A 27,502-nucleotide genomic window follows, 5' to 3' on the forward strand; every position below is an offset into this window, starting at 1 on the left:
TCCTGCCTGTGACGGCTTCTGAGAGAGGTGGGAACCACCCGTGGACATAAGAATGGGTTGGGGAGAGACACAAATAGTAAACCAGTCTGTGAAGCGAGTCCTCCCACGGAGCCAGCCAGCATCCCACAGCACTCAGAGACTCTATCTTTTGTCCTTAAGATTTGCAAATGTCAGAAATTCCAGAAACTTCTCCAAGCTCCAGCACCTAATGAAGTCGAAAGGATCCCCTTGTGAGCTCTAGAAGCCTCCAACACGCTTGCAAGTCAGGCTGCTCTTGGGAAAAATGTCCTCTCTCCATCACCGGCACATACTTGCTCCTAACACTCGTGTGCGAAACTGCATGTGTGGGAACGGTCTGTGCTCCCAGGCTGATGGCGTCCGTTTCCATTCGAGAAAGGGGTGTTCTGTGATATAGGAACTGCAGCCCTTCGATGCTGGCTCCCTCAGGGGTCTGACCGCGGAGGCCACGATTCTCCTCATCCCTTCTTGCTGTCTAGCGCTGTGCGTCTGCACGCGCAGTCCTGTCTCAGTCTATTCATTTAGTAATGGTTACTTAGCTCTGCGTAAGTCGCCGAATCCTGGTCCGATTCTCAGGTGGCAAGAACAGGTGCTCCCTGTCATTGATAACAGAGATTACGCCCCGACCCCACCTCGGTGAGCTCAGCTAACTGGGATCTCTGGCAGCTGTGCAGTCACCGGGACGTAGCTGACGCCTCCCTTTGTCATGGTCCCACCATCTGCCCCGGCAGCATGAAGCTCTCATCCCAGCCAGCCCCGCCCTCGTGTCGTGACTGTTGCACGGAGCGTAGCAGGATTTGAGAACTGGGTCCTTTGGACTCACGAAGCCCCGCTTCGTCCCCATTCATCCATCTCGCGCTGCCCACTCACCCCTCCCCTCGCACACATTTTAGACTAAAATCATAAATATAGATAGAGAGGTAGATAGATAGACCGATGTCCCAAATGGTGATTTTGCTGTAACGGGGTCATACTCGAGCCGGTGGAGGGGCAACAAACACACATGATGGCAAAGTGCGTCCGTGCCACGAAGAAACAACATGGTGACGGGAGCGGAACGTGCCACCCCACGCAGGCCCCGCAGGCCCCGCTGGCATCGGCATTACTCTGCCCTGAAGGCCGCCGAGAAGCAGCAGAGCAAGAAACAGCTCTGCTCTTCCCCTCGTTTGCCTAAAAGCAGGACATAAATTTGTGGGTATAGCCCCCACCCTGTCCACGAAAAGGACGTGCTCGTGTCACAGGACAGCCTCTCTCCCTCCCTTCCTACCCCTCAGAGCCCAGGGAGTGGTCAGCGTGTCTGCCCCGAAGCCATGAGACACAGATGGGCAATGTCACAGAGCCAGACACCCAGCCACGTGGCGAGGACAGAGCCAGGAAGCTGCCCACTGGGGTCAAGGGGCAGAACGACTGGCCCCTGCTCGGTGCCATCCACAGGCAAAGGGAGCCCCATTCCCCGGCGCCTGCCACCCAGATGTCCAAGTATAACCGAACCATCGGGCATGCGCCAAGTCGCACAGTAATCTCGGCCATCAAAAATGCTTCGGACTCAACTTCTACAAAGCAATTTCTCTGGAAAGGGTTGAAACCACCTAAGTCTTCCCAACTTTGTCTGTCACAGGAGTAAGGGACGCCGTGCGTTGGAAGAGTGTGCCACTCTCGAGAAGTCAGCGGGGTGCCAAAGCGACCTTGCCGATGGCTCGTGACGGCGTGGACTCCCCGCCGTCAGGACCCAGGCGTGCCCAGCGGCTGTGCACACAGCAGGTGCAAACCAGTACTTCTGGCGGTGACCCGACACAGGCAAGCTCTACAGGCCCTGTAAGTCCCCATAGAACAGAGATCCTTAATCAGGCCACCCAGTACCCCTAGAATGAAAGATGAAGCCCCAGGAAGGATGGGAAGGGACGGACCCATGAGCGAAGCCTGCCAGCAGCAGAACCGAAGCCGGTATGCCCTTCAGTTAAGGGAACAAAGGTTAAAGTTCGCTTGAGGTCGCAGGGAGCGTCTTCGACAGGTGCGGGGCTTCCTGTAGTCTCACGAATGCCTTCCCCAAATCTTCTCACCGTGGGGTTACACGGGTCCCCCACGTCCAACCCAACTGCTTTGCGATGCTAGCCTGGCAGGAATACCGGGAACGGGAGAAAACCTGACCCCAAAGTCTCTGGCCCTTTGGATACACATACCAATAATAGCAGGGGACACCCGCCAGGCCCTGTCCCCGTGCTCTTCACCCACGGCCTCATTTAATCCACACACAACTGGAAGGTGGGGCCATTCATGCTGCTGTTACAGTTGGGGAAATGGAGGCAGGCGAGCTAAGCCATATGCCCTAGAGCATGCAACCAGCAAGTGCCTGCCCCTCGGAGCCCTGGGAGTGGGACCCTGAGACCACAAACCCACAGCTACAAAGTCCGGCCACATGGAGTTCTTCTGAACTCCAGCCTGTGGACCTCCAGGCGTCTTTCGACCTGCTCCCCAGCAAGGCCATGTGTGACGGACTTAGAATCCCATGATCCTCGCAGAATCACGAGAGCTTGGACGCCTTAGATGCTGTTATAATCCACCGGGAACTCAAGGGGTGAGGGCCAGAAATCAGAATCTGTCCTGGAGGATAAAGCAGCTGCGTGAACCGGTGCTCCATGGCCAAAGGAGCCGGCACGGGTGCGCCCGATGACATGCCTGACTCTAGCGTAGCCATGGCGGACTGTTCATGTGTCGGGTGACCTGCAGGGACACAGCCGTGGGGAGCAGCAGGAGGCAGGGAGGCACCTGCTTGCCTGCTCGGGGCAGGCCTCCCTCCTGGTCCCCTGAGCCACCGCCTCCACCAAACACCGGCCTCCTCTGGTCTCAAATGTTCCTGCGTCTGTACAAGGGTGGCTCCGTTGTCACCTGGCCGTGCCTGTCCTGTCCCGCTCGTCGGAGCTCAGGAGACGGAGGGCCATCCCTGTGAAGTCTTCCCTGGAGCTCCTGTAGCTGGAAGGGTGCAAGTCTGAAGGCCGCTGTGACCACCAGGCACAGGCCATAGGAGGACACCGAATGCAACCCTGTTCAGCAGTCACATGCCACCCAGACATGGCCTCTGGGGTCGTTTGCTATATATTATGAAGTTTGGCATCTTAAAAAAAAAAAACCTTCCCAGCTGGGGGGAAAGGCCCCTCATGGGCTGGCTGATTCTCAGCCAAGGGCGCCCCCGGCACGCCTGCGATGTGTAAACCAATGCACCCAGAACCAGACCTCCTCTCTGGCCTGTCCTCGCACCCAGGACACAGCATTCCTCTCTTGGAACTGCCCCAGGGCCAGGGGCCCGGCAGCTGGGGACACTGTCGCTCGCTCAGAGCCTGGCTGAGATTTTCTGTGCTGCCCTTCCCTTCCCGCAAAACTGCATGAAGCTATGGCTTCGACTCGCCTCTCCTCCTGTCCTCTGCCTCCTGCCCATCCTGGCCCTTCCCGTGGCCCCACATCAGGGCTGTCCCTCCTGTCTCAGGGACATGGGAAGATACTCGACTGTGTTTTCCTGGGCTTCTCCTGTGTCAGCTCTGGTGGCCGTACCTGACTGACCATCACTAAAAACAAAGAACAGGGGGCCTTATGGGTTTCCACGGAGTTTTAGGAACAACAAAAAGTCTGATCCTTCCATGATTAACTATGTGGGGAATGTTCCTGAAATATTTCCATTAAGTCTTAAGGGGGAGAAGTCTCTGTCACTTTCCCCAGGCTCCAGACCCTGGGTTTGCCAGGAATGGAAGCTTTCTTTGCCTGGAGCTGGGACAGAGGGGGACATGACTGGGGTTCGTTTCTCCTTGTCTGTGGCCAACAAGGACCATGCCTTCGGGCTCCATCTCCCAGCCGGGGATGACGGTGTTCCCAGGACAAGCAGGGCACAGTGGGATGGGGGTGCCCCAAATCACTCGTGTCTGGACCTCTAGAGAGATGAGATCAGAAAAATGTCACTGAAGCAGGGACAAAGGGGATTCTGACCTACACCACACACTGTGGTTTTGGGCATTAGGAAGGTGATTTGGGGTTGTTGTTGGTGGATTTTTTTTCCCTTTCTTTTGTTATTTATTTATTTATTTATTTATTTATTTATTTATTTGGCATGCCTCATGTATTACATGCCCGTGGACTCATTAAAATGCACCCCAGCCTTTAGACTTTGGTTTCACAGATCAAAGCTGAAAATGATAAATCCAGAACTTGGGTGACTGTTTACCTTCCGAGCGACTGTGCTCGGGCATCAGACATTCAGCGCCTGTCGGGGGGTGTGGCACAAGTTCCGGGTTGTGAGGTTTGGCAAGTGCTGGAAATCCCACCATTTGGACGTCTCATCAGGGCCCGTGTTTTCTTCTGACTTCTGAAGCTGAGAGGTCTTTGATCACGGCACCAAGCAGCTCTCTCCTTCTGACTCCCACTAGGAGGAGGTTTGAAGAACCCGGTGTGAGAAGCCGCCAGGCAGCAGGCTGGGGTGGAGGGGACCCGGGGGCCGATGCTCTGCTCTGGTCGGCTTCCCACGAGGCTTTCCCAGGGACACAAGCCTGAGGAAGGAAAGGCAGAACCTACCACCCGAAGACACACACTTTCCAAAACAGGGATGCATGGCTCTGTCAGCCCTCGAGGTTGTTAACGATAGAAATGCCTCTGAGTCCCGGCACCGTCTGGGCCGGCGAGGAACAGACACGTGTTTCTTCGCCAATAGGACCCTGTGGATCCCTGCGCCGAAGGAGACTGACAGGCGGAGGTTAGGGTGCACGTGTGAATTCTGCTCCCCACCACTCTGGCCGCGTGAGGCACGCTTTCATGGGCCGAGGGCCAGACGAGGCCATCCAGGAGCCCATGGAGTCTCCTCGCATTCACGGTGCCTGGCACGGGCCAAAGGGAACATTTCTGTCCATGTCCCGTCATCAGTATCCACGACAAAGCTCCAAGAATACGTCGTCCTTCAGGACCGAGAGGAGCTTGGACTGATGGATGCACGCGAACTGGTCCTAAAACTAATTATACGGTTGGCCCCGAACCACACTGGCTGGAGTGGCACAGGGCCACTTGTGTGTGGATTTTTAAAAATAAATGCAGTACAGTCCCGTGCGTGTATCCTCTCTTCTTCATGATCGTTCCAATGACATTTTCCCTTCTCTGGCTTGCTTTAGTCTAAGAATATGGCATATGATATATATAACATATAAAATACGTGCTAATTGACTGTTGATGTTTTTGGTAAGGCTTCCAGTCAACAAGCTATTAGCAGTTATGTTTCTGAGAAATCAAATGTTGTACATGGGTTTTTAACCGAGTGGAGGGTCAGTGCCCCAAGCCCTGTGTTGTTCAGGTCAGCTGTCTCTACGTAATCACATGCATGTGCCGATGTGCACATACAGACAGAGTGAGCGTCAGAGACACAGAGAAGGACATATGTAACGTCCCGGCAGCCTGTTCTGGCTCCAAACACCACGCACGTTCACGTTGACCATAATCGGATTCGTTTGCAGACATATGGTCCCTAGAAACATATGGTCTCTAGAAAACTACGGGAAAATAAGTAGACCCGCGTGTAAGCATGAGCTACTGAGGAGTCCGCTCTCGGATTGTACGGACATGCTAGCCTTAGTCTCCCGCGCCGAGATGACGCGGAGGGCGGCTGGGGTGGCCAGTCCCCTCCGGCGCCGTGGGTCTTCTGTGCACACACCTCTCCACGCACGCAGACACACGTGCATGCATCCAGTGGGCCTAGACATTCTTGTCTGAGGTGCACAGATCCTCAGGAAGTCAGTGATGAAGCAGAAACTAATTTTCCTCTTTTCCAGTTGAGGAGACTTGGATCCATGTAACAGGAACCAGGTTGTCAGCACGGCCGATGCCAGACGCTCTTTCCCCAAAGGAAGGAAACTGTGCTTACCTCCTCACCTCGGCAGGATTTCCCCCTCTGGCCCCTCACATCCAGAGAACCGGGTGCAGATACCCCAAGAGGGAGCAGAGCAAAACAGTCCCGACAGCAAATGGCACTCATGCCTCGTGGCAACTTGGAGTCCCAGCTGGCTCCCCTCCTGATTGTGGGGGGCTGTCCCAGCCACTCCCCACTAAGGACAGCTGGAGGTCGGGGGGCCCCTGGAGTACGGAGTCGGGCCACACCCCACACTCCTGCCACTTCCGGGGGTGCTCCTGGTCACCACGTTATTAATAACGACAACCGTAAGTTATTATACACACTAACTCTGGAAGACAAGGGACGTGAAATTTAAAAAGCCAAAGGACAAAGCCCTAGGAATAAGCACTCCGTGACTCAATGGGCTTCTCTTCAAAACTGCGCTGAATGTCAGGCAAAGAGCTACGGGGCCGTCAGGGAAAGGAGGTGGATGGGCAGAGCCTGCTCCGCAGCATACCTGGCCGGGAGAAGCACAGGCGGGGCGGGGCACGGAGAACCGCAGACTCGGGTCAGGGACCCCGGAGAGGGGCCGGCACCGGGCTTCTGCAGGCTCCCACCCAAGTCCTGCAGGAAGAACCTTGCAGGGAAAGAGCCCATCTGCAAGGCAAGAGAGAGAAGTCTGGTTCGACCGTTCCTCACCGAACATTGCATTCATCAAACCCCTTGGGGCGCCTGGGTTGCTCAGTCGGTTAAGCATCTGCCTTCGGCTCAGGTCATGATCCCAGAATTCGGGGATCGAGTCCCTCATTGGGCTCTGTGCTCAGTGGGGAGTCTGCTTCTCCCAGTCCTTCTGCCGCTTCCCCTGCTCCTGCTCTCTCTCTCAGTTAAATAAATAAAATCTTTAAAAAAAAAAAAAATCGTACCCCTCGTGTGGGCAGCAGGCGCACCTGGAGCATTTACTGAGACGAGACGTACCTCCCTTTCCTCATCACAGTCTGCTCATCCCAGACGGTCCGTCAGGAGACCTTCTGTCCGTATCTACCTGCTTCCACCGAGAGGTGAGAACACGGCCCTCTGACTGCAGAACAGGAGGGGCCCCAGCGAAGCCCAGGAGCCACTGGCCAGCCTTCGGAGAATGTGTCTGTCAGTCACTGGGGGCGAAGGTGTCCTCGAAGGGAGGGCAGAGCCAGAGGGGGCGCCTGGGGCCAGAGGGCAGCGTCCGGGCTCACGAAGACAGACTCCGCAGTGTAGGAGGGCAGCTTGCACACACACACACACACACACAGGGACACACACAGGTCGTGAAGAGCCAGCACCCCGAGGACAGGGACAGCTGACCTGTCTTCATGCCCCTCAACAACCTGAGCCACTTCCCCTGAGAGGTAGGAACTGCTCTTCCCGTTCAGAAAAAAATAAGTAACTAAGATAAAAGGGGTTAAATTTGGAGAAGGTACGTAAGTCTTCCCAGAGCCACACAGTAGTTAGAGGAGTCAAAGTTGGAATTAGATCCTCCGGGGTCCGGAGCCAGGCTTTCCTGGGCTTGAGTGTCCTTTGAGGCTCACGCAATGCACACAGTGGCCCAGGGGCCGCACTGCCCTCAGCTCCCCCATGTGCAAGCCAGCGTGCACCCCCAGGCTGTCCCAGGAATGAGGGGTGCCTTCCGGCAGGACCCCACCCACAGGTCAGGGCAGCACAGTCACGTAGGCCCGGCTGCCTGGCCCTGTTTTAACACCACGGGATTCGGGGCTGGGACTGTGGCCATCTTATCGCACAGTGAGCATCCAAATATAAAAAGTAAAGAAACAGAAGTATTAGAAGATCGTCTGCATCGTCCCACCACGAGGGAGCTCCTCAAGACAGGAAAACGTCTGGAATCGACGTGCTACTTTAACCCTTTCGTTGTACAAAATCGTCCCAGCGCACCTGGACATGCAGAACGCCCCCACGAGTCGTAAGGAAAAAGAGAGGAACCCAACGGAGAGTGGACGCTTGGTGTCACCGGGGAGGTCCTTATAGAGGAGATGAGACCAGCCCGCAAATGTCAGGGACGAGGTGCCAGACGTCGAAAAATCAGCAGCAACAGCTTTTGACCATAAAACTGGTTACGGCACATGACGTGAAGGCCCAGCGCTGCGGCCCTGAGAAGCAGGGGCCACTCGTGCTGGTGGGAACGTCAGCCACGGCCAGGCGGGAGCCCTGGGGGACCGCGCACGGGAACAGAGGCCCACGGGTCCTCGAGGCAGAGCTCTGTCAACTAAGCCACCCAGGACCGGTCGGGTGACCGGATCGGCGCTCAGGCTTCGGAACTCGCAGCTGCCACAGGATGAGTGAGATCCAAAGCTCCCGACCTGCTCACGAAGAAGGACACCCGGGGAGCGATGGAGGGTGGGTGCCTGTGTGTGTGTGCGTCTGCGGGGTGTGTGGGCATGTGTGCGTCTGTGGGATGGGTGCGTGATACGTGTGTGTATGATGTGTGCTGTGCGTGTCTGCATGACTGCAGAAAGACCAGCTACCTGTCCCCGCACCGCGAGTGGGTGTGTAGAACAGGGAGAGACTTTCTCTTTCGTCCTGTACATCTCCCTTGTACGACTTGTTACAAGAATACCGTTTTAATAATGTTTTCAAAAAGGAAAAATATTTTTAAAATAGAACAAGAAACAAGTCCATATTGTCACCCGCATCATTAAGTCGCGGCACAAGGGAAGTGGAGTGGGAGGGACGGTTCTGTCTGCTTTGCGGAGCTGATTAGTGCTCATATACAACTGCCCACACTCATCACAGGGCACACGTACACGTTGCTGAATTTTACTTATGAAATCAGACCTCAGTGACGCTAGGGGAAGTACAGTCCCATAACAATTTTTTAATGAGGCAAGAAGCATAGCCTACCGTTTGCCCAGCAGGGCACCCCCGGGGGCCGTGTCCGGGAGAAACGCGCACACGCGGTCCCCGGAAGACACGTGCAAGAGTGAGCGTCCCTTCACTGGGCGCCCCCGCGCAGGGGAGAACACGCTGGTGGGGCAGCCGAGAGCATGAGTGACGGTCGCAGACAAAAGGACGAGGGAGGGGGAAAGGCGGGTCCAGGGTACATCGCAACTCCCCCCCTCCCCATTACGAGTAGTTCAAGGCAGGCTTCGGGGTCCGTGGGGTGCATTTGGGACCCGTTCGGAGTCCTGGACTGGCTGACGGCTGGCGGGTGTGTGCCGACGCCTGAGAGCCAGGTTCTAGTCCACGGATGCCGAATACCGATGAGAGTCGCAGTCAGATGAGAACAAGAATTTCGCCAATGTACAAAACGGTACCCGCCGATTAGTGGGCGCGGCATGATTCTTGCTTCCTGGAGAAGCGGGACATCATTACTTGCGGGGGTCCTGGATTCGGGGAGCCGGGAGGAGATCGCGAGGCCGGCCCCACCCCCGCACGCCTAAGCGAGGTCTGCGCTCGACTCGGCCCCCTGATGTGGAGGCTTGAGTTCCTCCGCTTCACCACGAGGAGAATCCACTGGACGGGGTGACCCGGAGCGCACATGTCCATACCACACGCAGTTCCTTAACTCACTAGTACTACCGAGTACTCACGAGGACCTGTGGGCACAAAGGAAGAGCCAGAGACTCGGCGAAAGCTCGTGGAACGTGAAAACTGCCCCTTCTCTTCTCGCGCACTTTTGTTTTCTGACGTTTCTCTAGGGACAGTGCGATGTTTATAACGACACACAACCGAGTTTGGGGGCAGGTTAGGGGTGTGCCATGGTTCTGACCTGGAGACACCGGGCAAAGTCTGAAGACTCCCGGTCGTCACAAGGTCAAGGGTGCCTCTAGGGGGTGGAGCTCGGCAGGGGGGCTGCTGGCTGTCCCAAACCGCCTGGGGGAGCCCCCAGCACGGAGCGCGGCCTGGCCCCGGATGGCAGGGACGCCGAGGCCGAGGAGCCCTGGCCTGGAGCTCGGGTTTCATCTCTGTCCAGGGCGCTGGCCGCCGGGACCCAACTCCCACGCCACCAGCATCGACGGGACGGCGCGGGGAGGCACCATTCACACCGGAGAAGGGTGTCCCCGGAAGGAAGGCTGCAGGGACAACCCCACCTTCACCATCAGTGGCTTGTCCTGCAGGTCCCAGGGGTCCCCAAGGGACGTGGTCCCAGCAGGAGGGAGGGTCGGCTGCTACTATGGGCGCCTCCTCACGGGGGTCCAGAAACCAGATCCCTGGGAGTCACCTGCCGGCTGCCTCCCCGCTCGCCCAGGGAGAGGGACCTGGGCTCTGGACAGGGTGCCTGTGGGACAAGGGGTCTGGCAGCCATCTGTGTGAGGCTGGGGCCTGAGGAGGGGAAGAGGCTTTGCTCCACTGAAGGAAGCACCACGAGAACACTGCACGGGCTGGCAGGGTTCAGGGCAGCCTCCTGGCACAGGCGTCCCCCAACCCCGGCGGAGTGGGACAGCTAGGGTCAGAAGACCCACCAGAGGTGGCTCTGCAGAACCGGGGTCCTGAGCAGATGCCCCAGGGCAAGGACACCTGCCCACCCCGCGGGGCACCTGCAGGCATCCAGCAGAGAAGGCTCACTGCCTTAGAACACCAGCCACCGAGCACGACCTCCGAAGGCAGGGTCAGACCCACTGCTCAGCAACACGTCTCTCTCGTATTTTAGCTCATTTGAGTAAATGAGAGCAACCTACAGATGGGCTCGTGGAATTTTCTCTCCAGGCGCTGAAAGGCTTTACTTCACCAGCGGTTATAAATTGCTAATTCTGACATGATCCACGTCTTCATTCTTCCAGGTGGCAAGCAGTAAATAAGAACTTGAAGAGAAAGGACATTACGCCACCATGTCACCCTCAAAGAAAGCTGTGTTTTACCATAAATGACTTTCACACTGCTCATCACAGGCAGCCACGCTGATTTTGCCAGAAAAGGCCCTGGGGGCAGAAAGGAAGGAGAAATGATTTAATAACACCTTTCCCACACGGAGTTTGTCTCACTAATCACATCCTCTGGGCTGCCACTATTAACAATCTGCTTTTTCTGATGCTTCATCTTAGCCATTTCCCCAGACTCCTGCAAGCTTAAGATTTCGACAAATATTGGTTGACCGCCGACCATGTGCTGGGCCAAGAGCTTCTGGAGGGCCCTGCTGGGAGTCCCGTTGCCTCGGCGGGCTCTGACAATGCCTCACCCAGACCTCATCAAGGAAACTCAAACCCTGTGTTTATTTTTTATTTTTTTAAGATTTATGTATTTATTCGAGAGAGGGAGAGCCCATGCACGAGAGCACGTGGAGAGGGGCGTAGGGAGATGGAGAGACAAAATCAGGCAGACTCCATGCTGAACATGGAGCTGGACATGAGGCTTGGTCTCCCGACCCTGAGACCACACCTGAGCTGAAAGCAAGGGTCAGACGCTTAACCAGCTGTGCACCCAGGCACCTCTGCTTTTTATTTGTTTTTAAAGATTTTATTTATTTATTGAGAGAAGGAGATAGAGAGAGAGAGAACATGAGTAGGGGGGGGGGCAGAGGGACAAGCAGACTCCCTGCGGAGTGGGAAACCCAAGCTGGGGCACAATCCCAGGACCCCAAGTTCATGACCTGAGCCAAAGTCAGACGCTTGACCAGCTGAGCCACCCAGGCGCCCCAAACCCTGTGTTTAGAAGGCAGTGGGGCGCAATCCCCTGCCTTACCGGATTCAGACACCCTAGACTTTGTTCTTTCTCGATAATGACCAACAAATATGAATAGATTTTGATGCTGGGAAAATACTTATGATTCTAAAGGAGGATCCATGAATATAAGCTTTTATATACAGTCTGAACATTATTATATCAAGAATGCATACGAAAAGCACCTTAAATAAACCATGTCAAAAGTGACATCATCACTATGGAGACAAGGTGACATCATAGGATGAGAAGGACACAATTTCTATACTGCCAGAAATACATGACCCAAAGGCAACAGACAAATTAAAATTGAAGGAAAGCCTACAAAAAAGTCCAGTTTTTATAAATGTCGAGACAAAGGAAGGTTGGGTATTTGTGCCAGTGGAAGGAGTCCAGAGCCGTGACAACTAGATACAATGGGTGATTCTGGCTGGAGCAGTCTCTTGACATCAAACCAGACAAGGACACCGTGAGAAAATTACAGGCCGGTGTCCCTGGTGAACACAGATGCAAAGTCCTCAACGAAACAACAGCAAACCCAACCAACAGTATGCTAGAAGGATCGTTCACCTGATCAGATAGGATTTATTCCAGGGCGGCAAGGGTGGTCTGCAAATCAAGTACCGTGACACTCCCCGGCTTACAAAAAAGGACAAAAACCACACAATCATCTCAGTCAATTCAGAAGACTCATTGGACAGAATTCAACACATATTCCTGGCAGGAAGTCTCAGCAAACTGCGTGTACAGGGGAAGTACCTCAGCATAATTCAGAACATACGGGACAAGCCTGCTATCACACTCAGTGGGGAAGACCGACAGCTTTTCCTCCAAGGTCAGGAGCAAGATGGGGATGTCCACTGTCCCCACTTCGATTCAACGTGCTGTTGCTTTTTCAAAATTGTTTTGGCGACTCTAGGTTCTTGACTGTTCTGTGTACATTGAAGCACCAGCTATTGATTTCTACAAAAAGGTTAGTGGAACTTCGATGAGAAATGCATTAAATGTATAGATCAGGGTTTTGTTTTGTTTTTTTAAAGATTTTATTTATTTATTTATTTGACAGACAGAGAGGCAGGCGGGGGGGTGGGAGTGGGAAGCAGGCTCCCCGCTGAGCAGAGAGCCCAATGCGGGGCTCGATCCCAGGACCCTGGGATCATGACCCAAGCCGAAGGCAGAGGCTTAACCCACTGAGCTCCCCAGGTGCCCCTAGATCACTTTTTAAAGACTACATTTTTACAACGCTGAGTTTTCTAACCTGAGAATACAATGTTTAGTAGTTTGTTGTATATAAATCTCACATTTTCTTAAAATTAACACTGAAATAGTGTGGAGGTTCCTCAAAAAGTTAAAAATAGAGCTACCCTATGACCTAGCAATTGTACTGCTGGATATTTACCCCAAAGATACAGAGGTAGTGAAAAGAAGGGCCACACGCACCCCAATGTTCATAGCAGCAATGTCCACAATAGCCAAACTGTGGAAGGAGCTGAGATGTCCTTCAACAGACGAATGGATAAAGAAGATGTGGTCCATATACACAATGGAATATTACTCAGTCGTCAGAAAGGATGAATACCCAACTTTTGTATCAACATGGACGGGACTGGAGGAAATTATGCTGAGTGAAATAAGTCAAGCAGAGAGAATCAGTTATCGTATGATTTCACTTACTTGTGGAGCATAAGGAAGAGCATAGAGGACATTAGGAGACAGAAGGGAAAATTGAAGGGGGGAATCGGGGCAGAGGACGAACTATGAGAGACTGTGGACTCTGGGAAATAAACAGGGTTTCAGAGGGGAGGGGTGGGGGTATGGGTGAGCTGTGATGGATAATGAGGGCACGGATTGCATGGAGCACTGGGTGTTCTTTTTTGTTTTTTTTTTTTAAAGATTTATTTTTTGGACAGAGAGGGATCACAAGTAGGCAGAGAGGCAGCTGGGGGGCGGGGTGCAGGCTCCCCTCTGACCAGAAAGCCCGATGTGGGGCTCGATCTCAGGACCCTGAGATCATGACCTGAGCCAAAGACAGAGGCTTAACCCACTGCGCGACCCAGGCGCCCCGGAGCATTGGGTCTTCTATGCAAACAACGAATCATGGAATACAACATCAAAAGCTAATGATGTACTGTATGGTGACTAACATAACACAACTAAAATAATTAACACTAATTCATGTTTTTATGCTATTCTATATGGTCCTTTTAAAATTTCATTTTGCAGTTGATTTCTGCAACCTCACCTATTAGTTCTAGAAGCTTTTATGTAGATTCTTCAGGATTTTCTGTATAGATGGCCATGTCACATGTAAATAGAGACCATTTCATTTCTTTCTGTCCAATGTGTATGGCTTGTACATTGTCCTTATCTTACTGCAAGAAGATCTCGAATACGGTGTTAACTGAGGGCTGCTAAAGTGGGGTTGGTTGTAGGGTTTTGTGGATTCCACTTACAGATTACAGGAGCATCCTTCTACTCCTAATGTGTTGAGAATTTTCATCACAAATGTATATTGAATTTTGTCAAAACCTTTTCTTCGTACATTAAGATTTCCATATTTTTTCCTTAGTCTGCTGATAAGGAGAATGACATTGATTAAATTGTTAATGTTGAGCCAACCTTGCAGTCTTCAGATAACCCTCCGGCATGTGATGTATTATTATGTTCTTGATAAATCGCTGGTCCAATCTGCTACCACACCGTCAGGGTTCTCTGTCTATTTCACAAGGTGTTTTTTTTTTTTTTCTTTTCTTTTCATGCATTTGTCTGGTTTTAGTATCAGATAACGCTGGCCTCACAGAATGAACTGGGAAGTTTCCCTCCGGTTTTCAGGAAAAGACTGTGAAGAGCAGGTGTTATTTCTTCCCAAACGTCTGGTGGGTTCCACCAGTGGAGCCCTGCGGCTCGAGAGCTTCTCCATGGGAAGTTTTGCTTGTTTGTTTTTATGATGATTTTAATTTCTTTAATAGATAAAGGTTTATTCGGGTTATTTTTTTTTCCTCAAGCCACTCTGGTTGTTCTAGCTTTCAATCAATTTATCCATTTCATCTAAGTTATTCGATTTATTGGCATCAAGTTGTTCATGGTATTTTGCTATTACCCTCCGGACGGCAGTGTCTGTGGGACCCATTCCTTCTGTTGGTGACCCAAACTTTCTCCCTTTCCACGACTCATCTCATAGTTGATCAATTTCAGTGTTTTTTTTTTAAACCACCTTTTGGTTTTGAATGTTTTCTCTATTCTTTTTCTGATTCCAATTTCACTGGTTTCCAGTGCTCTTGAAATGGCCTAAAGAACAGTGAAACTTAAAGGAAACACAGCAATGATTCCGAGTCAAGAGATGGTTCATGATATACAGACTCTGAGTTGGAAAAAAGTGTTAGGGATACCTTTTCCGTATTGCTTATGTTTTCCTTTTAACAGATGTACGAGGGTTATAGTGATAGAAATCTGTGCCTTCAAAAATACAAAATAGCTTTTTCGATATATATAGAAATTGATATGATTTTCAATATATATAAAAATTGAAAGCATTGTGTCATATTTTAATAGGCAGTGCTTTTCTTTTAATGCTTTCAAAATAATGAGTGGTTTTTTCTTTTTATAGGAAACAGTATTTTGCAGTGGATGGAATATGGTCTATGTCTTCAGAAGTCTACTACAATGACCAGTGAGGTAAGAGCAATTCAAACCATGTGGTCTTACGGCTCAGGGCAAAAGTGGCCGCTCCCGTAGCTGGATGCTTGGCCTTGAGGCAGGCACCAGGGCCAGGAGAACAAGGTGGAGCAGGTCAGCCTGGTTGTGCAAAGGAAGCCTAACGGGGCATCCTGAGAAGGTATATTCGGGAAGGTAGCTGCGGTGGGTCAGGCAGAACCCTGGCTGCGAAATTAAGAATTTTCCATTGTGGGGCACCTGGGGGGGCTCAGTCATTAAGAGTCTGCCTTCAGCTCAGGTCATGATCCCAGGGTCCTGGGGTCAAGCCCCGCATAGGGCTCCCTGCTCAGCGGGGAGTCTGCTTCTCCCTCTCCTTCTGCCTTCTGCTCCTCCTACTTGTGCTCTCTGTCAAATAAACAAAATCTTTAAAAAAAACTTTCATTAGATTCTGCAGGTAATGGATAAACAACAAAGGTTAATGGGGAGGAGTACGTCCCAAGCAGACTAACCCGTTAGCAGGTGCGCAGGGAACTGAGGGAGGCTGCCCAGGGGGAGCCAGTACGCACTAGTGTCCGAACGAGGGAGGAAGGTCAGGTAGAACCGTCCTGGCTTCTGCTCTGGGAGAAGACGCGGGCTGTAGTCCCCGCAAGCGCTCCAGGAGATGTGAGCTGGGCCCGATGGTCCAGGAGACGGTCCTGCTCTCACGGTGGTGGGAGGTGAGAACAGGAGGCAGAGAGCCGATCCTTGGGACCGAACCGTGCCCAGCAAGACGCAGGTCTGTTTGGCCGCTCTCTGCGCAGGACTCAGAAGATTCAGGGGTGCGGACACAGGTCTGTGGCTTATGCACCCAGATTATTTAAGGCAATGAGATGGCCAACCTGGACAGAATATCATGAACGTGAAAACGTTGATATCCGTGAACACGTCTCGAGCTCTTCTGTGCACTAGACGGCACGTTAGGTGCTTTTCAGATATTAACTCAATCACTTCTCGACCCTATGAAGGAGGCACCATAATGATTCCTGTTTTAAAGATGGAGAAACAGAGACGCAACCTATTTAAGTCACTTCCACAGCTGCCCAGCTGGAAAGTGGTTTAGTGCACACAGAAGCCCAGATCATCTGACTCCAGAACCTACAACACGAAACCGTTCTCTTACGAGAGATCTTTACGGAAGGATATATTGGGGGGGGGGGCAAGTGAACTCCAAGAAAGAGACAGAAAAGGAGCAATCGGAGAGGTACATCCTGACACAAATGTGCTTCTGGCATGAGGATTATAAATAGACACCATGCCAGATGGTCCCTAAGGAGAGTATGGAGTGAATGCCATATACTCATCTCATGGGTTCTATTTAAACCATGCTAAGCCACCAAGTCAACTATGCTCTCCATTTTTAAAATTTCTGGATGAGTGGGATCACTTGAAAAAAAGATAAATGGACTCATTTTCAAAGCTGTGGTTTCATAGATGGGAGTTGCAAATGGCTCGGAAGTTATAGCTAGATCTCTGGTTCTTGCAAATGGCTCGGAAGCTATAGCTAGATCTCTGGAGCTCTGCTTCTCCAAGGGCCGGGCCGGGGGCAGCAGCATCCCCTGGAGACTTGTTGCAAATGCAAATTCTCGGCCCCCACTCCAGACCTGCTGAATCGGAAACACTGGGGGCGGGGCCCAGCCATCTGCCCGAAAATGCTGTCCACGTGACTTCAGCGGATGCCCACGTTTCAGAAGGAGGGCTTCAGAAAATAAGACGATCTGTGCTGTGCAGCCAATCTCCGCAGCCCCACCATGGGTCGGAGCGCTGACCGCACGCAGACCATCCCTGCGGCCCCTCGGCCCAGCCTGCTGGGTTCTGAAAGGAATCAGACTCCAGGGCGCCCAGGTCAGGTGGGGGCCCTCCTTGTGGTACAGTATGCTAGGGGAAACACACAGGTCCTCCATGCCTGCTGCCTTCATCCAGATCTTAGCAGGGTCATGGGCACCCAGGTCTCGCCACGGCAGAATCCCACGGGAGGGCATCGTGACCATTAAGAAAGCTCCTGCGTCCTCAGCACGCCAAGTGTGACATGCCTACCACACAGAAGGTTCTATCAGGAGCCGGCTTAGTAGGCTGCCAAAGAGGTAAATGAACAAACCAACAAATCCTGAGACTTCGCACGAAGCTCTATGAAGTCCTCACCCGACACCCGCAGACACGGCATCTCACCTTTCTCTGCATTCCAGAGACACCAGGGCTCACCCCAGCCACCTGCCCTTCCTTGCCGCACGTCCTGCGAGAGCCTGGCTCACCCGCACAGCCCAGCTACCCCCGAACCTCCCGGCCGACAGCCAGCCCCTGGCTGGACGTGCTCATGCCCACAGGTGGTGACCACAGAGGAACGTGTGTCCGTGCTCTGTACCCGCTTACCAGAGCATTAGGACCACAAGGCATAACCGGCCTGACGTGCTGTTACCCGGGCCTCGAGAGGAAAGGGGATGCAGGGAAGTTGAAGGATGTCTGGGTTGTCCAGGTGGGGAGAAAACGAGAACGAGGCTGGTTTACGCAGTTGTTCAGGGCAAGAAGAGGAAGACACCTGTCCCGGGACGTCCCGGAGACAACGACAGCGTGGCTCTCCGTCCACCTCCCCTAGCCTGCCCCGCCCACCCACCCAGCTCGCCCTTCCTCACCTCCTCTGTCCCTGAACCCCAACCCACCCCACCCCACCTCGCCCCATCCCATCCCCCAATCGCTTTAAGCTAGCTGACGGGGTTAGAGCCTCTCTCCTCTAAACCATCCACGTGAAATTTTTGGTTATAAACACTTTATTACTTTTCCTCCTGTTATTTGGAGGAAGTTCACGGCAGTCGCTGGAGCACAGGATGGACAGCCCCAGGATGGACTGAGGGAGTGGAGTGGGGGCAGAGCCCTGTTTGCAAGTCCACGCTGCCTCCAAACGGACCCCCATACTCATGGCTCTGAAGACCCTGCGCTCCGGTTCCTGTCCTCTGAGCCTGCTCAGGCCATCGTTCCACGGCGGCCAGTAGGGGCATTTGGAACCCGCAGCGCCCCCCCCCCCCCGCTAGTGGCATCTTGGGGGCTCGCCTGGGCAGTCGTGTGCTTCCCAAAGGACGCACCTATCCCCGTCCCTCGTCCCTCGACGGGGCTGCAGCACTCTGGGGGCATGTGGTCTGAGGCCGCCGCTGTGGCTCAGATCTCCATGGCCACTTGTCAGCTTGTGCGGTCTCAGTCTGGGAGAACATTCCAGTCCCATTTCCCCACATCCGGGAGTGCACAGCCCTCCCCAGGGCTCCTGAGCAAAGCCTCACACAAGAGGCCACTCTCTGAGGTCACTCGCCAAAACTTGACAGGGCTCAGCCTTTCATCGACAAAAACGGCAAGGGCTTGTCGTGATGACGGGCTCTTCCCCGCGCTTTGTTCTCAAAATCCAAACAGCGGCCAGACACGGGATGTGACTGACACATGGTTGTTGAACGGACGAATGACACACTCATTGCGAGGCCAGGAATGCAGTAAGTACTTAGTATGAAAGCCATGATTAGTATTATTACCAATTATTATTAGCAGCTGGCAAAGCAGGGACACAATAAAATATAGACAATATTGGCTCAAGTGAAAATAAAGCCACATTATTAAATATTTCGCCCTTTTCAGTAACCTAACAGTTTTCAGCTAGAAAAAAATACCCTGGATTGAATGGATATTGATAATTAGTAATAATATCACGGGGCAAACAATGTTACAGACTAATCATTGTATCAATTATAGTTACAATAATTATACTATCAGTGTTAATATCACACAGAAAACTGGAGAGAGGAAACCGAGCCCAGAAAGGTAACAAGTGGATGGGAACCAGAGCTTGGCCCAGGGTCCTTCGACTCCCCCCCTGGATTAGGAGCTTCATCGGGCACATGTAGGGTTCTGCTAGGAGGGATCAGGACAGGACAGCTGCTCAGAGGGGCCACAACTGAAAAGTCCGATTCAGAATGGACAGGCCGGGAACCGTCATCTTGACGCTCCGGAACCCACTCCGGGTGGGGTCCATCGCCGGTCCCTATGCCCCCATCCTGCTGCCTCAGGAGCCCACTCTGGCACGGGCTGCTCTGACAGAGGCTCCTGCTGCATCCTCAGCCTGGCCAGGGTGCCCCCAAGTTGTGCGCCTCTGTCCTCTGCCCAGGATAATCCTCAATTTCACTTAACTTGGTGGGAGGCAGATGGTGGGGAACGGCACCAGCGTCCCCATCCCTCTGGGAGAAGGAGGCCGGCCGGTGATGGGGCCTCTGTGTGACCCTCTTCCCTGCTCATCGCCCAAGCCTATGAAAGCAATGGCCTCCCTCCTATGCTTCCTAAGAATCGACTGGCTTACATGCTCCCTCCTCCTCCGGGAAGCCTTCCCAGACTTGCTCAGGCCCTGGGGATGCTCTCCCAAGTGTCTGTGGTACTTCTGAAGGCTTACACTGAACACCTGTAGGACTGCCTTGTGACTCCGGGCCTCTCCTGGGGTGCGGCCCGCTAAGCAGCTGTACCCAGTACTTTCTCACACCCGGAAGCTGATGCAGGAGACATGGGCATGGACTTACCCTGGGGGGTGACGGAGAAGGACCCCAGAGCCTGTGCTCTGTGCTCCAGAGCCGGGGGAGCTTGCGCACGGGGAGTTGGTGTTGTCAGAGGGACTTCTCAACTGGGAAGCCACCAGCTCCCTCCCCACCGGCCTCACCCCAGGGGCACAGGGCTGCCAGAGGCCTGGCCCGTGACACGTGTTCAGAACAAGTCAATTTAGAATGAAGCGGTAAGGCTAAAGGCACAAGGGAGTGGCTCTGAGTTCCGCGAATACGCAGGGACGGGTGGGCAGGCTGTCACACCCGCCGTCGCCTTTCTATTTCTGGCAGTCGGCCCGCCCCGGGCCAGAGCGTTACGGATCTGCTCCTCCACGGGCCGAACTCCTGTCGAGAGCTCAGGTGTCTGCGCAGTGGTGAGAAAGGAGCCCAGGAGAGCCTTCATCCAGCGTTCTAACTGGGAAGCTGGGCAGCACCCAGGCGCCCGAGCAAAACCCGGCCTTGCTCTCCGTGTCCCGCGCCACGTGCCAACGCACCTGTCTTAACACGGCGGGTAGGGCAGAGGTACAAACACAGGACCTTCCGAATTACTTCCTCTGGGTTTGCAAAGGGAGAAGCAACAGAAGCCAGCCCCGCCCGCTCGGTGTGGCGTGTGGCCGTCACACCACCGTTCTCAGACTAAGCAGATAGATGTCCAGAGCCTACCATCCCAGGCTCTCCATCGTCCTACTGGGGAGGGTGACGCGATCAGAGCGTCAGTCCCTGGACCGCAGGCGGCTCCCCCCGTGGCCAGCAGCCCCACCCCTTCCTCCGTGCTCATCTCCGGCCACGGCAGCCGCTTAGAGCCTGATACCACATTAGCAGGTGCAGCCTCGCCCCACACCGCGCCGTGCGCTTGCTCTGATCCCCCACCGAGCTCATGAGGAAGTGGCCAAGCCACACAGCCACGCTGGAGGCGTGATGGGACAGGCGCAGGGCAGGTGGCTTGCAGGAGTCCAGCAGGGGCGCAGTCTCAGGGAGGCCCTCAGGCACACGGATGATGGACGACGGGGGGTGGGTGCACCCTGGACTTGGCTCTTTGAGGGCACATAGAGAATGCTGGAGCCGGAAGTGCTGGAGAAGCCTGGCCTCCCAGGTCGACCGGGAGATGGGGGGAGGATAGAGTCTCGAGGCCAGGCTGTGGGCCTCGGGCTTGTCTTTTGGGTCAGCGATGGGCCCCTCCATGTACAGGGTGGGTGAAAGACCAGTCCACAAGCCAGGTGGCACCCTCCACTATCAGGAGCCCCCACGATCAGAGTGCCAGGTCCCCGTGGCCTCTGCCCCCAGTCATCACGTCACCAGGGCGAGTCCACTACTCTGTTCCAGCTCAAGCCCCTGCAGCCACTGACAGCCTGCCCAGCACGTTCAGACCCAACCACGTGGTCACACTCCTGACCACAGTCCACGCGTGAAACCTCAGACAGAGGAGATGGCAACGTCACAGCGTTCCCACCAGCAGGCTGACAGCCAGTCCCGCGCTCACTACCCTCTGCCCCGCGCGGACACGGTGAGGAGTGCGTGGCCGGCCCACACTCATCTGCTGGAAGGGAACAAGAGGTCGGTCACATCCACGCGGGGCTGCTGGAGGAGGTCTGGGCCTGACCAGGGTCTTTGGGGCCCCCGGAAACTACAGCAGCTCCTAAAATAAGAGAAACAAAATCACGAAAGCAGATTGCACTGCCGACTCCACAGCTCGGAAGAATGAGTTTATTTCAGGACCTGGACGACGCATTGACCGTCCACGGGAGGGCCCCAGGAAGAGTGGCCCAGGCGCACGTGGCTGTCGGTAGGACCGTCATCTGGCAAGTCCCAGCAGTGCAGAAGGTCAGCCGGAGTCATTTAAAGCCAACACGGATGGCTGGAGAAGGGCCACCTTGCTGAGAACTCTGGGCTTAAGTGTTATGCCTTTATAGCCTTCCGTGTCCTAAAAATGGCTTAAGATGATTCCCAATAATAGATAAAACGTAACACGATAAATAGCATAAAAATCAGCAGAGGAGGAAATCCGAGGGCAGAAGGAAAGACACGCTGGTCCAGCAGCCAGAGGCACGTGGAGGGCCTCACATTGTGCATGGGGCGCCCAGAAGGCAGAGATCACGCTCTCCCCCAGGTCCTCCCCATCTGACGTGGCTCATCCCGCTGTAACCCAGTTCAGGCCCCTACCCCCACCCCCCGCAACAGAGGAGAACCGGCCGGAGAGAGGACGTTTCAGGGCGGCGAACGGCATGGTCCACTCGGGCGGTCATCTGACCCCCGGGTTCAGGCCGGGCAGCTTCTCTCGGGAGCACTGTTGGTCACCGTCCCCTTGTTTGGAAATCCAACTCGGTCTTCCCTGCTTGCGACTCTCCCCCCCACCGCCTGCCCATCTCCCGGGGTGATGCCAGCCGGAGACCCTCCCTCACGCCCCTCCCCCAGGCTGAGCGGCGCGCTCTGCGGGCCCCGCCCCGTGGGCGTCAGATCTCCACCACCACCACCAAGGTGGGCATCGTGCTTGCGTCCTGTTCACGGGTGTGCAAGCTGAGCCCAAGCTTGCACAGGTGGAAAATGGCAGAGCGGGGCCCCACACGCGCCCCTCCATGCGCGGGCAGCCTCCAGGCTGCACCACCACAGGTGTTCCGGTGTGAGGTGATTCCCCGCCATCACCACGGCTAAGAATACAGTGGCCGGCAGCTTCCCACCTGCTTGGGAAGTTATCTGCTCGGAAGCGGCTGGCAGTCCACAGGAGACCCTGTGGAGAGCGTGACGGTCAACCTCAACTCAGACCCAACACTCAGTTGACCCCCACAGAAGGGCACATGGTTGGCCTCCAAGAGACACTTACATCTACAGCTTGAAACCCTCTACCAGAGGAGGAGGGGCTGGTCACTTGCTCACAGAAATATGTATTTTTATGAACGGGGTGGCCGGGGAGCCCTTGGAAACACGTCTTCCCAGAGCCGGTTGACAAGAACCTCCTCACGGCTATACCCACATCCCACTTCCCAGCAACCTTCAGCAGAGACTGCAAGTGCCGCGGGGGCTCGGCCGGCTCTGGGAGGCAGCCTCGGCCTCAGCACTCTGCCTGGCGCCCCACAGGGCTGCGCAGTCTTCTCCTGGAGCTCTGCAAAGGACCTTGACGCGTCACGACCTTGACGCGTCACATCGTCTCCCAGGCGCGGACTGCAGCTATCCCCTCAAATAAGGACCGTGCCACGTGGTAGAAGCAAGGCAAGAAGCAAAAAGCATTGTGGAGACAACCACAGAGAGTTTTCAAAAAGCCTAACCAAGCCAGAACTCAACACCAAGTCTCCTGAGTCCCAGAACCGCGCCCCCCACCCCCAGCCCATTACGCTGCCTGCCTTTGCCGGAGCCCGAATGTCACGGGGTGCGCACCTAGACCTCCACATCCTCCGGCGTCTGCCCCGCAGCTTCCTGCTACGGTGTTACCGTCGCTCCGGGACCCTGACGGACGGAGCGCCGGGACAGTTCCCGCCCCCCCCCCCCGCCCACTGCTCCCCAGGCCTGTGCCCGTCACGTGCTCTTCTGTCTTTTGCCCATGCACCTTTCTCCCCGGAGCAGGAGCCCGGCAATGCAGGACGGCCCACGCGGGCCAGCACGTGCCCAGCTGGCACGAACCCTCCGATGGACACACCAGGAGAACTGAAATGGAAGGAAGCCGTCTCAGAAGTGAAAGGAGCTACTAAGGGAATTCAGCAGAAAAAGCCGACGGTTCTCTCTCATGAAACCACCAGCACACACGAGACAGCAAACAGTCCTGTGGTCCCCACACCCAGACACGGGCCCAGCGCTCTGCCCGCCGGCGCCACTCTGGTCCTGCCACCACATCTGGAGGATCAAGCACTGGCTCCGTAACCTTCTGCTTCTCTCCCGAGCACTCTGTTCAGAACACCGTTCCTTTGCCTTGACGACTTGCATAAACCATCCTGTACCGACCGGCGGAGACGGATTGTTCCCTCAGTGCGGGTTAAAACGTTGGCGCGTTCCCACCCTGCGTGCCTGGAGTTGCTTCAGAGGGGACAGAAACATCGCTTCTTCTGAACACGGATTTCTTCGGCGAGGAGGACATACCACGGTGGTGTTTACCACAATCAAAGTGTGTACATTATTTAGCCGCTAATGACTACGAATAACGGCTTCCTAAAGTTCGGGCATTAGTTTTTGGCTTGCTAGCCCAAAGATATGCACTAGACTGATGGAAATGCCGTAAGTGGGAGGCATTTTCCGAGGTCACTATTTAGACCAAGTCATTCCACAAACACCAAAACAAACGAAGCTCGTGGCCCAAAGCAATGGGCTCTTTCACGAACCCCTCCTGGCTTTCCAGTTCTCCTCTTCCAGGTGAACTGAAACGGGCGTTTTTCTAAAGGTTTAAGCTCTACAAGGCTACGATTTTATTAGAAACGGTGCCTAACTATGGAACTGGCCCTTGAGGAGTTTAGAGTCTAGTTGACAGTGAAGGACCTCTGTCCACCTGCTGCACCTCACTGACCCCGTCAACGACCGGTGCTTCTGGAACTACTACCGCCATGAACATCTCCGCCCGCAATCCATTTTATTCTCTGTGCGGCTCTCTCCTGACACCTTCATTTTCTCTTTAGGAAGAAATGGCACAGGTTGGTACATTTTCAAATATCAATCTGGTTTAAGAGTTTCACATATAAAGAAACATTCACAGGCTCTACACGCATCTGCAGCTCCATTATAAGGACAGCTTTGGAAGTGGGAACGTCCCCAAGGTTCTTAAGCCTGAGGGACACCTCACAGATGTGGGCAAACATGTGGAAATCCTGAATCCACCGGGCTCTAACCCCAGTCACGGTCACCAGCGCTCAAGGGGCAGACTCTCCCTCTGGAAATTTCTAGGCTGCTGATGCTGCCGCCGTTCCCTCCCGAAGTAAGATCACAAGAGTGCATGCTCAAGAGGGCTTACCTGGTAATCTGTGTTCTTGTGCTGAAGTCAAGAGACCTCATTGAGCGGAGAACTTCAATGCAGCCCAAGTACTGCAAGGGAAAAAACAGAATCATGAGCCCAGGGGCCGAGACGAAGAGACAGCCCCTAGCCACATCAAGGGCATTCCTGGAAGCTGCGCATGCTTCTTAAATCACCTTTTAACTTTATGTGCCTCATGAGGCTTTGTTCTCTTTCTGGAAAAGCAATAACTCACACCCATGAGAAAGTAGCCTCGAAGCCTACAGGCTGCCAGACTTGACTCTCCCAAGATCCTTGAGTATTTGCATTTTATTTAGGAACATATTTTTCAAAAACTTCTGTTGAAGTATAACGTGTACCATAAAGTGCAGAAATCTTAAGTGCATAATTCCATTATTGCCTAAACACGTCCCGGCGTGTGACCACCCCAACATCTAGACCTCATATTTCTAGTCCTTTACCAGGGTCTCGAGGGTTATAATTTCTGAAGAAAGAATGAAAACACTCTAATACCAACATGTTGACCAATATTAGACTTCATTATTTAACCAATATATTTGGGTTCTGTCAACAAACTATATATCCATGACCCTCCTAGTTGCTTTATTTTGGTTTACCAGAAAGCCCTCTTCTGCATTATGTAACACAAACTTTCAGAAGTTTCAATTTACACATCTAAATCTGTAGCTAAATCTTTAATCCGTTTCACACATGTAAGCGTGTGTGCGTATGTAAATGTGCGGACATAACGAGAGCTGTACATAAACAACTAGATGGTGGAGATACAATATTTGTGTGCCAGAGCCCTTGGGAATTTGAAGGACAGATGTTTTATCCCAATGCCTTTAAATTTAGACTTCGCAGGAAGAGGCCTCATGGTGTAGTACAGAAAAGACTGCATTTGAATTATTCAGAAAACTGGAATTGGAGCCTGACTCTGTCATATCTAGTTATGTAACGTTGAGCAAAGCTTCAAAATTCTCTGAACGGAAGCCTCTGTACCCATACAGCGTGACGGTGGTTGCAGCCCTCGTGCAGCCACGTGACACAGTTGCGGGAACGCCACCGCCACCACCACCACAGGCGCGTGGGTACAACGACCAGCATCATGGAGACACACAAAGCAGATGACCACCGGCACGGCAGAGCCTCGTGACTACAGTGACCAACGTCACAGACTTCTGTGCCTGCCAGGACAAGCGTCTCAGGACCATACGGCTCCTCGCACCACCAACGTCACACAGTTGCACCAATCCCACATCCACCGTCACAGAGTTCCATGAATGACCCACTGGTCATCCTCCATGAATCTGCGAGGCCCGTGAGAAGTGGGAACAATGCTGCAGGGTTGGGGAGGGGCAGGTGCCGCTGCCAGAACGGCTGCACCGATGCCGGCACCACCACGGCAGGGGATGTGACTACCACACGGCTGCTGTCACTCGGATATGTGAAGACCTCAGCCCTCTTCGCAGAGTTATGGGATTGCCACATCCATCACCGTCGCAGCATGGGGACGTCCCAGCAATGTCCCAGAGCTACGTGAGTACCACCACCAGCAACGTTACGAAGTGAAGTCATTAGAATGACCGAAGTGGCAGAATGGCGTCAACACCACCACCGCTGCTGCTCCAAGATCTGTGAACACGTCACCCCCACCACACAGAGTCACACAGTGACTCATCCACAACTGTAGACATACAGGACTACCCCACGACCACCGTCACAGATGTGACTATGACAAGAACCACCACAGATACCTGAGGAGTATGCGCCCATCCGAGAGCTGCTGAATACCACAACCAGTGTTGTCGTTATGTGAACACAACTGCCGCTTCGCGGAGAAATGGGAGTACCGTGGACACCGTCACAGGTATGTGAGTCCACCGGCAAGACTGCATGCTACTGAAGGGATCACAGCCATCGTGCAGGATTGTCTGGATGCGACATCCCGTCTCACCACTGTGTGCTACCACGCCTGAAGCCGCAGAGCCATGTGAAGACCCACTCCCCCAGCACTGCAGCGTGACACGAACGCCGTGATGAGCATCACCGAGTCTGATGGATAACACTCCTGGCTGTGCGTCCGTGGACGTATCCCCACGTCACCACTGCAGTTATGGAAACACGGCACCGCCCCCACTGTAGACTTATGGGATACCACCAACACCACAAATACCCACAAGCACCACTACAGTTCTTGAACACACCACCAAGAGCATCTTGGATTCGCGGAAAGATGATCAAAAGCATTGAAGAGGTCTGTGAATACTGTCACCGACTTCAGAGCTATGTGACTATAACCAACATGGTATGGGGATACCATGACCCCCAACAGAGGGTTATGTGAAGGTCATAGAAGCCCTGAAAAATTGTGGCAACACCGTGACCACCCTTTCTGAGTTCTGTGAAGACCATGAGTGACTCTGCAGAGGCATAGGGTTGGCACAGCCAATACCATCTCGGAGCTATGGGAAGATCACCACTATGGCCGTGTGGAATTTCCAGAATACCACGAGCAGCATGGCGGAGCTAGGCGAATACCACCACATGGCCATCCCACAGACACGTGGACACCACAACTATTGTCACAACTGCCACCTTGTGGCCACCAGGAGACCTAAGTGACTGTCCTGACCAAAGCCACAATCTACACGAATACCACCACCTTGCAGGGATGCACTAATGCCAATACGCCATCCTCGCAGATTGCGTAGACACCATGACCAAGTCCTTGGGGCGTTCTGAATGATACCATCAGCACTGCCACTAGACACACGACTGGCACCATCAGTTTGCTCAGTC

General features: G+C 53.8%; 1 protein-coding gene across 1 annotated transcript in view; it reads right to left on the minus strand.

Annotated features, from left to right (window-relative positions):
* Positions 1 to 27,502, minus strand: part of SHC3 (SHC adaptor protein 3) — a 93,583-nt gene that overhangs the window by 45,255 nt on the left and 20,826 nt on the right. The window contains exon 2 of the mRNA XM_046023073.1: positions 24,701 to 24,771. Coding sequence (XP_045879029.1) covers positions 24,701 to 24,771 — 71 coding nt within the window. The remainder of the gene's footprint in view (positions 1 to 24,700; positions 24,772 to 27,502) is intronic.

Source organism: Meles meles, chromosome 11, assembly GCF_922984935.1.
Source record: "Meles meles chromosome 11, mMelMel3.1 paternal haplotype, whole genome shotgun sequence".
In the NCBI taxonomy this organism is placed as follows: Eukaryota; Metazoa; Chordata; class Mammalia; order Carnivora; family Mustelidae; genus Meles; species Meles meles.